The 12,500-nt window shown below is 48.9% G+C and overlaps 1 protein-coding gene across 1 annotated transcript in view; it reads left to right on the forward strand.

Annotated features, from left to right (window-relative positions):
* Nucleotides 1–12,500, forward strand: part of epha4l (eph receptor A4, like) — a 74,180-nt gene that overhangs the window by 39,703 nt on the left and 21,977 nt on the right. The window contains 8 exon segments of the mRNA XM_080732313.1: nt 7,100–7,153; nt 7,156–7,226; nt 7,527–7,562; nt 7,564–7,691; nt 9,077–9,187; nt 11,389–11,447; nt 12,028–12,090; nt 12,093–12,140. Coding sequence (XP_080588439.1) covers nt 7,100–7,153; nt 7,156–7,226; nt 7,527–7,562; nt 7,564–7,691; nt 9,077–9,187; nt 11,389–11,447; nt 12,028–12,090; nt 12,093–12,140 — 570 coding nt within the window.

Raw genomic sequence — 12,500 nt, forward strand, 5'->3', positions numbered from 1 at the left:
TTAATGGCGATCTACTTGGCGCTCAAGTATTTCGAACCGTTTCTCCGGGGTTGTCATGTCCTGGTCAGGACGGACGACATGGCAGCCTTGTACTTTCTCAACAAGCAAGGCGGCCTCTCCTCGCGCACGCTGGATCAGCTGGCACGCGAGATGACTCTCTGGTGCGTACCGCGCCTGAGGTCCTTTAGAGCCTCCCATGTTCCAGGCCTTCAGAACGGCGGCGCCGATCTGTTGTCCAGGGGGGAGCCTCGCTACGAGGATTGGTCTCTCCACCATGCGGTGGTGAGACAGATCTTCTCCAGGTTCGGTCAACCTCGGTTCGATCTCTTTGCTTCCCAGGAGAACGCGAAGTGCCCCCTCTACTTCTCAGTGAGGGGACCTTCGCCTCTGGGGGTGGATGCGTTCGCACACGAGTGGCCGGAAGGCCGTCTCTATGCGTTCCAACCGCTGGAACTGATCCTTCCCACACTGGAGAGGATCAGGAGTTCCAACCTGGAGGTTCTTCTCGTGGCACCGTCCAGGGGAGTGTGGAGGTCTCTGATCACCCCACTGCTCTACCGGTCCCCCTGGCAGCTCCCCTTGCATAGGGACCTGCTGCGCCAGGCGGGGGACGATATCTTCCATCCCGACCCCCAGGCCCTAGACCTGTGGTTTTGGCCTGTGAGAGGGAGAACCTGCTAGCCGCAGGCTTCTCAATGGAGGTTGTAGCTACTTTTCAGAGTGCTAAAGCCCCCTCCACTAGGGTGGTATATGATGGAAGGTGGAATGTTTTCTTGGACTGGTGTGAGCTACAGGAGCCACCTGTGGTGGCTCACTTGGCTCCAGCCCAGAAGGCGTTAGTTTTCTTGCGGGACCGCCTGGACCTTGGTCTGGCGTTCTCTACGCTTAGGGGTTATTTAGCGGCTTTTGATGCCTGTCACCTGGGGGTGTCAGGCATGGGCCTTTCTAAATTCCCTGAGGTGGTCAAGTTCATACACGGTGTCGACCGTTTAAGACCTGTGACTAGATTTTTGTTCCCTGCTTGGGATCTACAAGTGGTTCTTGAGGGCCTTTGCAAGGCACCCTTTGAACCGATTGGGAGGACCTCTTTGAAACATTTAAGTTTCAAGACAGCTCTTTTGCTTGCCTTGTCTACGGCTAAGCGTGTGAGCGACCTTCATGCGCTCTCTGTGAGCCCTGATTGTATGAGGTTTCTCAATAATGACTCCAAGGTTCTTCTTAAACCTCAATTGAGTTTTATTCCTAAGAACCGAGTGGTCCCGAAGGAACCTGTTGTTTTGACGGCTTTCCATCCTCCTCCGTTTGCATCGGAGGAGGATAGGCGTCTTCATTGTCTTTGTCCAGTTAGGGCCCTGAAGGCCTACTGTGACAAGACGGTGGACAGCAGGTCTACTTCTCAGCTTTTCGTGGTCATGAATGCCCGTCAGCGAAAAGCGGTGTCCAAACCCATTCTGTCGAGATGGATTGTGGATGCTGTTAGGTTGGCTTACACCCGGGCTGGGTCTGAAGTGCCGGAGGCACTTAAGGCCCACAGTACTAGGGGTGTGTCTACCTATAGGGTTTTGTCCAAAGGTGTCTCCATTGAGGAGATTTGTGCGGCGGCGAATTGGTCTTCGCCGTCCACCTTTGCGACCTACTGTCACCTGGACGTTGCGCCTTCTGCTATGGCGCATACGGTTCTAGGTGCTGCTGCCCCGCCTACTATGTAGTGGGGCGGCTTTCTCCCCTTCCTGGGACAGCTTGCTACTGTCTCTAGGATACCTGGGGGGGGACCCTGAGTCTTTCCCTTATATTACTGTAGTATTATAAGGCGGACCTGTGTCTGCCCTTAGTGCATATGGCAGGCCTCGGTCTGTCAGGGTCTCTTTTCTGTCTAAACACGCCCAGGCCCTGTGGGCCTGGGTCGGATCAGTCCTGAAAGGGGTCACGTCGGTTGACGGGACCTCCTTCCGGGTGTGGTCGGTGTGAACGACAGTCTTGTCGGTTCATGGCTTCTCGGGGAGTATATGAGTCCCAATGGGGGACCTTGTCTGGAGGTATGACAATAAACGTATAGGTTCCGAACGGAACCATGTTTATTTAATACCGGAGGACAAGGTCCCCCGAATAAAGCCCCTCGGTTCGCTAGTTGCGGGCGCAGAGGTGCGGCTTTAGAGGAAGTTATGATAGCCCGCAGGGCTTATATACACTCGGGGGCGGTGCCCTCGTTTGTGATTGACAGCCCTCCCGACAAATGATATTTCTCGTACGGGAGCTTATGAGTTTTACTCTGTTGCAGCGCCAGATGGCGCTGTTATCCCAATGGGGGACCTTGTCCTCCGGTATTAAATAAACATGGTTCCGTTCGGAACCTATACGTTTGTGTGCGCGCGTGCGCGCGCGCGTTACTGTGCGTGCAGTGTGTGTGCGTGCGCGCACTCAGTGTGTGTGAGCGCGTGTGAATGTATGTGCACTGTACGGAATGTGCTAGCATTTTGAGATATACACATTCATCTGGCCGTGTGTGTGTGTGTGTGTGTGCACACGTGTATATATGGAGGTCAGATTCCATATTGCACCAGGAACAATTCCCTTGTCGTAAATCAGGCAGGGTGTAACCCTTTCACCCAGGCTGGCTGGAGGAAAGGAGGGGATGGCCAGGCTTTGAACTGACCCCAGGCAGTAAATGCATGTTTTCTCCCCCTTTTATGGGATCAAGCACTTGGTGGGACTTGGTGTGCGTTTGTGTGTGTGTGAGAGAGAGAGTGTGAGAGAAAAAGCAGGGTGTTTATGTCTCTATAGAAAATACTTGGCGTCCGTTTTTGACAAGGAGTGAATTAGTGCATGAATGTGTGTGTGTGTGTGCGGGTGCGTGTGTGTGTGTGTGTGTGTGTGTGTGTGTGTGTGTGTGTGTGTGTGTGTGTGGGTGTGGGTGTGGGTGTGTGTGTGGGCACGTCCGTCAGTGCATATGTGTGTGAGTTTCCATCTCTATGTGGAATTGGATAGACGTGCCGTACTGGAGGCTTGCTAGAGGGGAAGCACACATTATTTGGGTGGGGGGGGGGGTTCTGGTATGGAGGAACCATTTTCTCGACACCCTGAAAAACTACTCCCACCTCAGCCATTTCTTCCTCAGTGGCAGCAAATCAAGTGACTCCGATCTGGCAACCGGAGGGGCTCCAATCTGGCAACCACATGTGTTCCTCTGGCCCCTTGTCTCTTTAATGTCAGACCATAATCGACCGCATAGTCTCACAACCCGTACAGGCCCCGACCGCAGCTGCCTCCTCGCAGGCCCGAATACCTCACAATGAACATGTTCACAACGACAAACTCAACTCCGTCAAACGGAGCTCCAGACTCACCCCCCTCCCTTCCCTTTCATGCAGAGACAAAATATTTCACAAACGTCCGCATGAATCTTCGCCCACAAGCTCCACACTATTCCCCCCCCTCCGAGGGAGGGTGACTTCAAACTGAAGCCGGGCCCTCTGTGTGTGTGTTCGTGACCGGTCTATTTACACCAGCCGGTTTTAAATGTATGCACGGGTGGAGCTGCTGCTGTCTGTGGGAGATAATGCGAGTATAGGTGTTATGTTTTTTTCAGCCGGTATTTCCATCTGTCTGCCTAATGAGGTTCTTTGTGTTTCGCTCTCTGTTCTTGTGTGTTATGTGTGCTGCCGCGGGGTTGTGTATTGGAGCATTATCGTCAAAGTCGTGTGGATGTCCAAATCCCTTACTTACTTGTCAGGAAATGGAAAAAATGTCATTATTTTTTAAGTCACACACTATTTTTTAATACTTTATATTGGTTAAATGTCTATAAAACACTACTTTCAACATGGTGTTCCCATTTTGGGCATGTCATTATACTGTAGGTGAAACTTTCCAAACATTTTCAGAATTCCAAAAAGGGGTGCAAAGAGCAAGCTCACACTGATGCAACAGCTTGTGGATTTTTGCTACTTTTGTGTGAAACTGTCAAACAACGAATTATAAAACGGAATTAATTCACAAAAAAAACCAAGATTAAATCTAGAGATACAAGCGAAAATGTGTGCATGCGCGTGCGTGCGTGTGCGTGATTGTTTGCTGGGTGTGAAAGAGTTTTTTTGGAACACATTATTCCAAAATGAGATCTGAATATTCGTTGGTCCTTCATTGCTTCTTGTTATTCCAGCAGCGTTTTAGCACACGCTCTGGGAAGGCGTTGAGACATTACTAATCTTCCCCATATTATTTAAAATTCATCTACTGGGGTGCCAGCTAGTCTGCCACACTTCTTCCCCAAATCACGCCCTGTGGACAAACTAGGATGGATAGACATGTCAGACGTCGGATTGCGCCAGTTTTCCTCACCGTATGTGTGTGTGTGTGTGTGCGCGTGTGCGTGTGCGTGTGGTTGGAGTGGACCGCAAACGTGCATTCGTGACCAGAGCCATTTAGGTTCTTCTGTCTTATTACTTTTCTTGTGTATCCGTCTGCGCCATAGTATATCTTTTAGTGGTCATTAAAGGAAAAACCTTGTCCTTGATGGATCGTTTAGCCGACGTTCCTCTGTTTTAACCTTGGCGTAGCTGGGCGTGGGGCGGGAACCTCAGGAGGGACCACTCAGAAGATCACTCATCTTTATCTGCGTCTTAGCCCAGGGGAGGGATGGGGGGGGGACCCAACACGAGGAGCAGAACACGATTAAATCGCCATATCTGTCATCTTTGGAGGAAAGATGGATGTGTGGATTACACAAGGAGAGCGAGGCCCCGCGACCCCACCGGGGCTCTTCTTTCCGAGCGGCAGCGTCCTCAGTCGGCCCCACGGGGACCTTTGAAATTGGCTCCTCCTGCCTGCCAGACAGACCAAGCTCTGGAGCAAGATTGATCTGAGGGGATACAAATGGCCGCCGCCTAATTGTTTAACGGAGACACGACACATTAGGCTGGCAGGATGACACAACCTTGGAGAAAATCTATTTACCGCTGCGCTCTGAGAGATGTCTGCTATACCATCATCATCCCCTCCAACATACACACCCATCTAGGATGGGACGATATCTGATATTATTGTTTGTGGAGATTTTAATTATCGTGATATCGTCCTCCGTCATGCACTGGGATCAATTCACCTTTTATTTGCCGAGCTGCATATCCGGTACCACTTAAGCCTCTATAATTGGTAAAAGGTACGTAATATACAGTACGTACTTGATAACAGTCTTTTTTTCATTCTCTATCAAATGTCTTTGCCAAAAAATAGCCGATCTACAAGCTCACAACGCGTCGCGTTTGCGACGCGTTGTGAGCTTGTAGATCGGCTATTTTTTGGCAAATGTTCCACCCCAGGATAATGGATTTTGATTGTCATGATAATATTGTAAATCACGATTTCTTTTGTCACAATAATCGTGATATGAAAAATGTCATATCGTCACCATGGCCCCCCCCCCCCCCCCCCCCCCCCCCCCCCCCCACACCACACACACACACACACACACACACACACACACACACACACACACACACACACACACACACACAAACACTTCCAAAAGCCATGGCTTTCCCCCCACCACCATCACCCCCGGCCGAAACTTAATCCATTGCTGGTGCTTGGATTGCAGGCCCGTTTGAACTCAATCCCTGACTAAAAGCCTTGGTTTTGTTAGCGTTAGCACCAGGGCTAGCCTCCCTGGAGCCCCCTGGTCAAAGGGAGCAGAGTGCACATAATGTCAGAGATAATCCAATCATAAACCGCTGGACGGGTGAGCCTCATTAATCATCCGGCACGGTAAATGTTTTAAGAGGACGATGTATGGAATGAGTTAGGTTACAGTATGGACAGATCCGGGGGTCCACACAGATACTCTTTGATCCCTGTGAAGTCGTGAAGCGTACACACATTGCAAAGAATCACTCCATGGCGTTTTGGTGTAAACATATGGTCAGCGGCTCGCTTTGTTCTTGCCTTCTGAGAGTAAGGGGTTGTGTGAAAGTTGCTGCCTTGTAGTCGAGGGTAACACTAGTAGTTGTGTGTGTGTGTGTGTGTGTGTGTGTGTGTGTGTGTGTGTGTGTGTGTGTGTGTGTGTGTGTGTGTGTGTATGTGTGTGAGAGAGAGAGAGAGAGAGTGTGTGAGGGGAGGCTGTTTCAGCTTTATGAGCTGTTGATTCCAGATCGTTGAGTTGAGAAAACAGGAAGGAGGTTGCCCTGCCTTTGTCTCCTTGTCTTATGACGCCTTAAAAACGTGTGTGCGCGCGAGCGTGTGTGTGTGCTAGCATGTACTTCCACTTTCCCGTTTGCACTTTTGCTCTCCCAGCTCCATCTATCAAACCCCATGAACGCCTGCCTGGCCCAAACGTGATTGGAACACGTTTATGTTTATCACAGCGTGCTTTAGAAGTGTCTGTGGGTTGCTCTTTGTCCCGCCGCGCGCATAGCGTATGACCCAATTTCTACGTTGTCACACTCCCCGAAGATAGAGGTTTGATTTGTGTGTCGGTGGAACACTCCGGGGAGGACGGTGCAAAGCACAGGCCATTATCTGTATTTTACCCAATCACATGTTAAAGGGGCCTGGCTGGGCGCACATAGCATGGCTGCCTGAAATATGGCCTCATTACAACAGTAGAGCGGTCCAGGATAAGATCGTTCGCTGGAGCTTTAATGAATGCCAATTGATTAGCTCCCTTGTAAACAAAAAAAAAGCATAGCAATGCATGGTTTCCCACGGCGACCTGAGAATCCACCGAAAATGAACCCGAGACGCTGGTAGGAAATGTGGTGGAGGAGTTAGCGTCGGCCCACGGCGACGGGATCAGTTTTATGGAGGCCAACCGTTGCCTCTGAAATAGAGCCCTGCCGTGGACTCTATATGGCAATTTAGCAGGATAGCCATATAGCTATATAAAGCTTAAGCTTTTGACTGGGGGCCAAGCTCAAAGACAAATGGAATTGATTGCCTTGTGGCCTGGCCCTCTGTTTGACTTTCTCAGCAGGAGCAGGCAGAAGGGGATTTAGAGGAGAAACAAAAACAGACTCTGTGTCTCCGAGGTTGGAAAACAACATGGAGGAGTCCGAGACAGCAGGCCTAACTAACGTGTTGCCTTCTTGTTTTCTCCCCTGACCAGCTCCCTCCCCGGTGAATTCCATCCAGGCGAAGGACATCACCAGGACACACCATCTCTCCTGGCCTGGCAGCAGCCTGACAGGGCCAACGGCGTCATCCTGGAGTACGAGGTCAAATATTACGAGAAGGTGAGGGCGGCTCATAGGAAATTAAGTGTACAACCATAGACATGGACAAAAAGAAAGGTTTGATTACTTGAGGCCTATATTATTGCACAAGAATAGCAAAAAAGCAGCAAGCAGCAATGCACTGTGAGCTTGTAGATCTGCTGTTTACTTATTTAGATGGTTCTCTTTTCCCCCAGTTTGTTTATTTTAATACATGTTTGTACAATTATAACATTATTCATGAAAATGGAAAATGTTTCCCATTAAATCTTTCAGAATCAGGTAAGAAAAGCACTAATGTCACTCTGTGATTGTTTCCAGGACCAGAACGAGCGGAGCTACAGGATCATCAAGACGGGCGTCCAGGAATGCCGACATCAAAGGCCTGACCCCGCTCACCTCCTACGTGTTCCATGTGCGCGCTCGCACGGCGGCCGGCTACGGGGAATTCAGCGCCCCGTTTGAGTTCATGACCAACTCCGGTGAGTGCCGCACGCTTGCTGACTCCGCTCGACTCGCACTGATGACATCACCGCACTGCAGCATGCCGGCAGGCTCGCTGCCAACCGTATCACCCCCGGTTTCAGTAAAAATGCCGCGATGAAAGCATCCTTTATGGGTTTGTCTCTTTCATTGGCCGCTCATTAATCAAAACAGGCTGACATCTATAAAAAGATAAATGATATCGCACTCAAACACCTGAATAGCAAGCCGGACAGCCTCTTTTTTTTTTGTTACAATGAAGCGCAAAGAGATTACCGGCAACTTTTATTTGTAGTCACGACTGCTGCATATTAACTCGGCATATAAACAACCCTGGCCCGCTTGGACAGGCGATACGTCACTTGATCTGAACTTGTCATTGTGACGCGTGACATAGAAGTGTAGCGTTGCACCGCCGACCCGTGGACCCAGGTGTTCCCTTTTGTGATGGATATGGCAGATAGCGGCGCGCGATGATGATGACACGGTCAAGCACACAGTCTCTAATGGTGGCACCATTGTCTCTCAATGGAGCACGAGGAAACAGAAGACTTTTACGGGAGCGCTCGTTAAAACACAGGGGCAGGCAAGCAAGGGTAAACATAGTGGGAGGCCCACACAGGGAGACAGAGAGAGAGACAGAGAGGGGAGGGGGTTGATGGAGAGAGAGAGGAAGGAAGGAGGAGGGGGAGTTCAATGACTTGGGCAAACAGAGAATGTACGCCAGCTCTTTCATGTGCATGGTGCTGATCTAGTGAGGATGATATTGACTCTGCAGTTTGTCTCTGTCTGACTCCTCTCCTGAGGTTTTCTCCTCGCTCCCTCCCCTCCTTCCCACCTGCTGTTTCCTCTGGTTACCGCTGAATATTTCTCCCGCTATCCCATTTCCATTTTATTTTTTGTTCTTCTTTCTTTCTTCCTCCTCCAGGCTGTTGTCTCTATTCTCTAGAATGAAGCAGGGATCCCCCCCACCACCACCTTCTCATAGATTCTATTTGTTTCATTGTTTGACAGCACAATCATCAATGTATTTTGGATTCATGTCATGTTTTCAGATATTTAACCACGTGAACCGTCAATACTTAAAAACTTGACCTTTCACTCTGTACTTACTTTCCCCCTCTACACCAAACCCTTTTGCCGAAAATAGCAGATCTACAAGCTCACAATGCCTCGCAGCGCGAGGCGTTGTGAGCTTGTAGATCTTGTAGATCTTTGTAGATTTTTTTTTTCAGAATATGGACGCTAGGGTTCAAGTGGTTAATACATATACAAAAAAGGAAAAACGTTTCTATTACTCAAAGATTTGGAGGACCCCCGAGCCATGCTCTTCTCTGTTAACCACGTCTCTCTCTCTCCCTCCCTCCCCACCTTTGTCTCCCCTCCAGTGCCAGCTCCATCATCGGTGATGGCACCAACTCCACGGTGTTGCTGGTGTCTGTGGTCGGCAGCGTGGTTCTTCTCATCATCCTCATCAGTGCTTTTGTCATCAGCCGCAGGTGAGCCTTACGTCTGTCTGTCTGTCTGTCTGTCTCCCTCTCTGCATTTAGTTCTCTCTCCATCCTCCGTGATGGAATGTGTTGCTGGAAAAGCGGCTGACACAGTGTTGATCGATGCACGCATGCACGCATGCACACACGCACAATACACACACACACACACACACACACACACACACACACACACAACCACACAGAGGATTACCAAGACAACACACGGACACACTCGCATGCACTCTGGCAGTGGTGAGTGATAACTCGCCACACCGGAGACGTGATTGACGGCATGACAGCTGAAGAGATGCAATCAGCGAGCCCCCCACCCCCCCTCCCCCCACACTCTCTCTCCCTATTCTGCTCTCAATCCCTTCATCTCCTCTTCCCTCTATCCCTCGCTGCCTGTGGGCCGTAATCTCAGACCTTAGTTATTTTTTCTCCCTCGTGCCTTGCATGACCTGCATCATGAATGGAATGAGAGACACGAGAGAGAGAGAGGGGGGGGGGGGGGAGGAGGAGAGAGGATAGGAAGGTAACGAGACAGCGGGGAATTGGACGGGCATGGAGGGAATGGGAAAGAGAGAGAGGCAAACGAGAGACAGAGAAAAGCACTGAAGAGGCCGCAGGTGGATTTTGTGGTGACCCAATCATAGGCTGTTAACCAGTGAGCAGACACACACGCGCGCGCGCGCACACACACAGATGGGCTCTCTCATGCGGTTTCAACCACGCTCTTTGTGTGTGTGTGTGTGTGTGTGTGTGTGTGGGTGTGGGTGTGGGTGTGTGTGTCTGTATGCATGCATCCGTATGCACAGGTGTCGCACAAGAGACATTGTTGTGTATTTTAAATGTGTGTACTTTATGCATGTCTGCGTGAATGTTTGCATGGGGGAAGGGCAGCTGTTGATTGAATGCGTTCCTGTGTGTGTGTGTGTGTGGTGTGTGTGTGTGTGTGTGTGTGTGTGTGTGTGTGTGTGTGTGTGTGTGTGTGTGTGTTGTGTGTGTGTGTGTGTGTGTGTGTGTGTGTGTGTGTCCTCCCCCTCTGTGTTCCTCTCTGACATTGCCTCTCCTCCAGCCTCCAGCGCATAAAGACAACTAACCACCATCAGCCTGCTAGTTGTCTTTATGCGTGGCTGTCATTGTGTTGCTGATGATGTGGCCTCTCCTCTTGATTGAAAGGAGGAGCACTCGTCACACCGCTGATTACAAGTCATTAGCACGCCACACACACACACAATGTCCAGCACATCTGGTCATTTACATTACACCACTGGACCCCACACATCAATACACACACACACACACACACACACACCACTGGGGTCAAGCCCGGTCAACACAGACTGTTTTTACATAGCAACATCATGTTAATGTTATTCTGAAAAACGTTACGACTGTTAGTGTCTCAAAAGAATTATTTAACACTACCCATTTATTCATTCATTTATTTATTGTAGAAGACAAAGTCCTTCCTCACGTATAATGTTTTTTAAACATTTGATAATAGACCACAGTAGCCATTTTAACATGAATTGTAGGGTACACAAAGGTGTTGCAAATTGTGTTAACTATGGTTGTGATGTCATTTGTAAGTAGAAATTATTTCTTGACATTGAAAGGTTAGACACTGTTGTAGATGTAATAGAATCTCTAAGCCGAAGCAGTGTTACTGTTATTTCCCCTGTATTGAATATTCACAGTCTTTGTGAACTATACAGTTGAATCTATGGCAACCCATATCAAAATGTTTTGGCCTATCCAGTTTGGTTTTATGTCTCAACAGCAAAAAGATAAAAATACCTCAACTCACTTTAGCAAATAAGGTTTGGACTACTTTCCTGCAGTAGGTGGTTTCAAATGGATTTCTAAAGATTTGTCTCAGTCTGGACACTCAGACACTGAAGCTTCAGTTATACATCTTCGTACGACTGTGTCGCTTGTCGATAATAACATTTACAAGCTGACAAATAGAGTATTTCTCAAGCATTATTCACACCCTATGTCTCTACATTGTTATCACCGCAACCAATATGGATATGTCAGCGTTGTCTGAATACACAAATAACTTTCAAAATAACAGTGTGGACGGTCAGTCCTAAAGATCAGATTTGAGAAACAAAAAAGATGTGCCCTGCATTAACAAAGCCTGTCACCAAAACACTTTGGGTGACTCCAACTGACCGCCTTGTTGCCTTTCTCCCTAGAAGGAGTAAATACAGCAAAGCCAAGCAAGACTCAGACGAGGAGAAGCACTTGCACCAAGGTAAAGTATCCCTGCAATGCTGTGATTCATTACACTGAAAACATTAGCAGCATCCTCAGGTGCTTTCATGTCAGCACGCATAAACCACAAATGAAGCTGTCTCCTGGCATTAAAAGCAAAACAAACTGTGCTGAAGTTAATGTTCTATCCAAACAGCTCGTTATCAAGTCATCAGTGTTTTGCTGTTTGTACGCAACAAAATATTCAAAGCTAATGAGGCTCTTTCTTTGCCAGAGACACTGATACTGACTTCAGAGAGAGAGAGAGAGAGAGATAGAGGGAGGGGGGGGGGGGGGTACAAAAGAGAGACGAAAGGCTGGATTAAAGGAGAGGACAGGAGGGGAGAGGGAGAGGAGAGGAGGGAACAGGAGGGGAGGAGAAGAGAGGAGTGAGTCAGAGAGGAGGGGAGTAGAGAGGAGAGGAAGGCAGTGTAGCCTGCAGCGTGCTGGAAATAAAGAACAGATGGAGCGGACTCACCGGAATGAATTAAACCTTCAATTTTTCCCCCTCTCTCCCCCTATTTCTTTCCTTGTATCTCTTTCTTTCTTTCTTTCTTTCTTTCTTTCTTTCTTTCTTTCAGGAGTAAGAATATACGTAGACCCCTTTACCTACGAGGACCCCAACCAAGCCGTCCGCGAGTTTGCCAAGAGATTGACGCCTCCTGTATTAAGATTGAGAAAGTCATTGGTATCGGTGAGGACCTCAACTCTTTCTCCATAGAAAAGTGCAATATAGCAACCATATATCTCTATAATTCCCCCCACCACTGTGCTAACATCGATTTTGTGTGAAGAATTTATTGCGACCGTAGTTCGCAGTTACTTTTACACTCTCATACTATCCAAACCTCCACCAGCCGTCAGTCTGTCTGTCTGTCTGTCTGTCTGTCTGTCCTTCCTTCGTCACGTCACTCGTCACACTTTCCCCCCTACTTATATCTCCGCCACCGTTTGCCCCGATCCATGCCAAAATTTCCACACAAACTCCTTGCCTGCCAAACTACAACCTCCAAGGACCCCCGGAGCTCACATAAATGCAGCTCACATAAAATGC

The sequence above is a fragment of the Nannobrachium achirus genome (genome assembly GCF_963921795.1).
Source record: "Nannobrachium achirus genome assembly, chromosome: 8".
Lineage (NCBI taxonomy): Eukaryota > Metazoa > Chordata > Actinopteri > Myctophiformes > Myctophidae > Nannobrachium > Nannobrachium achirus.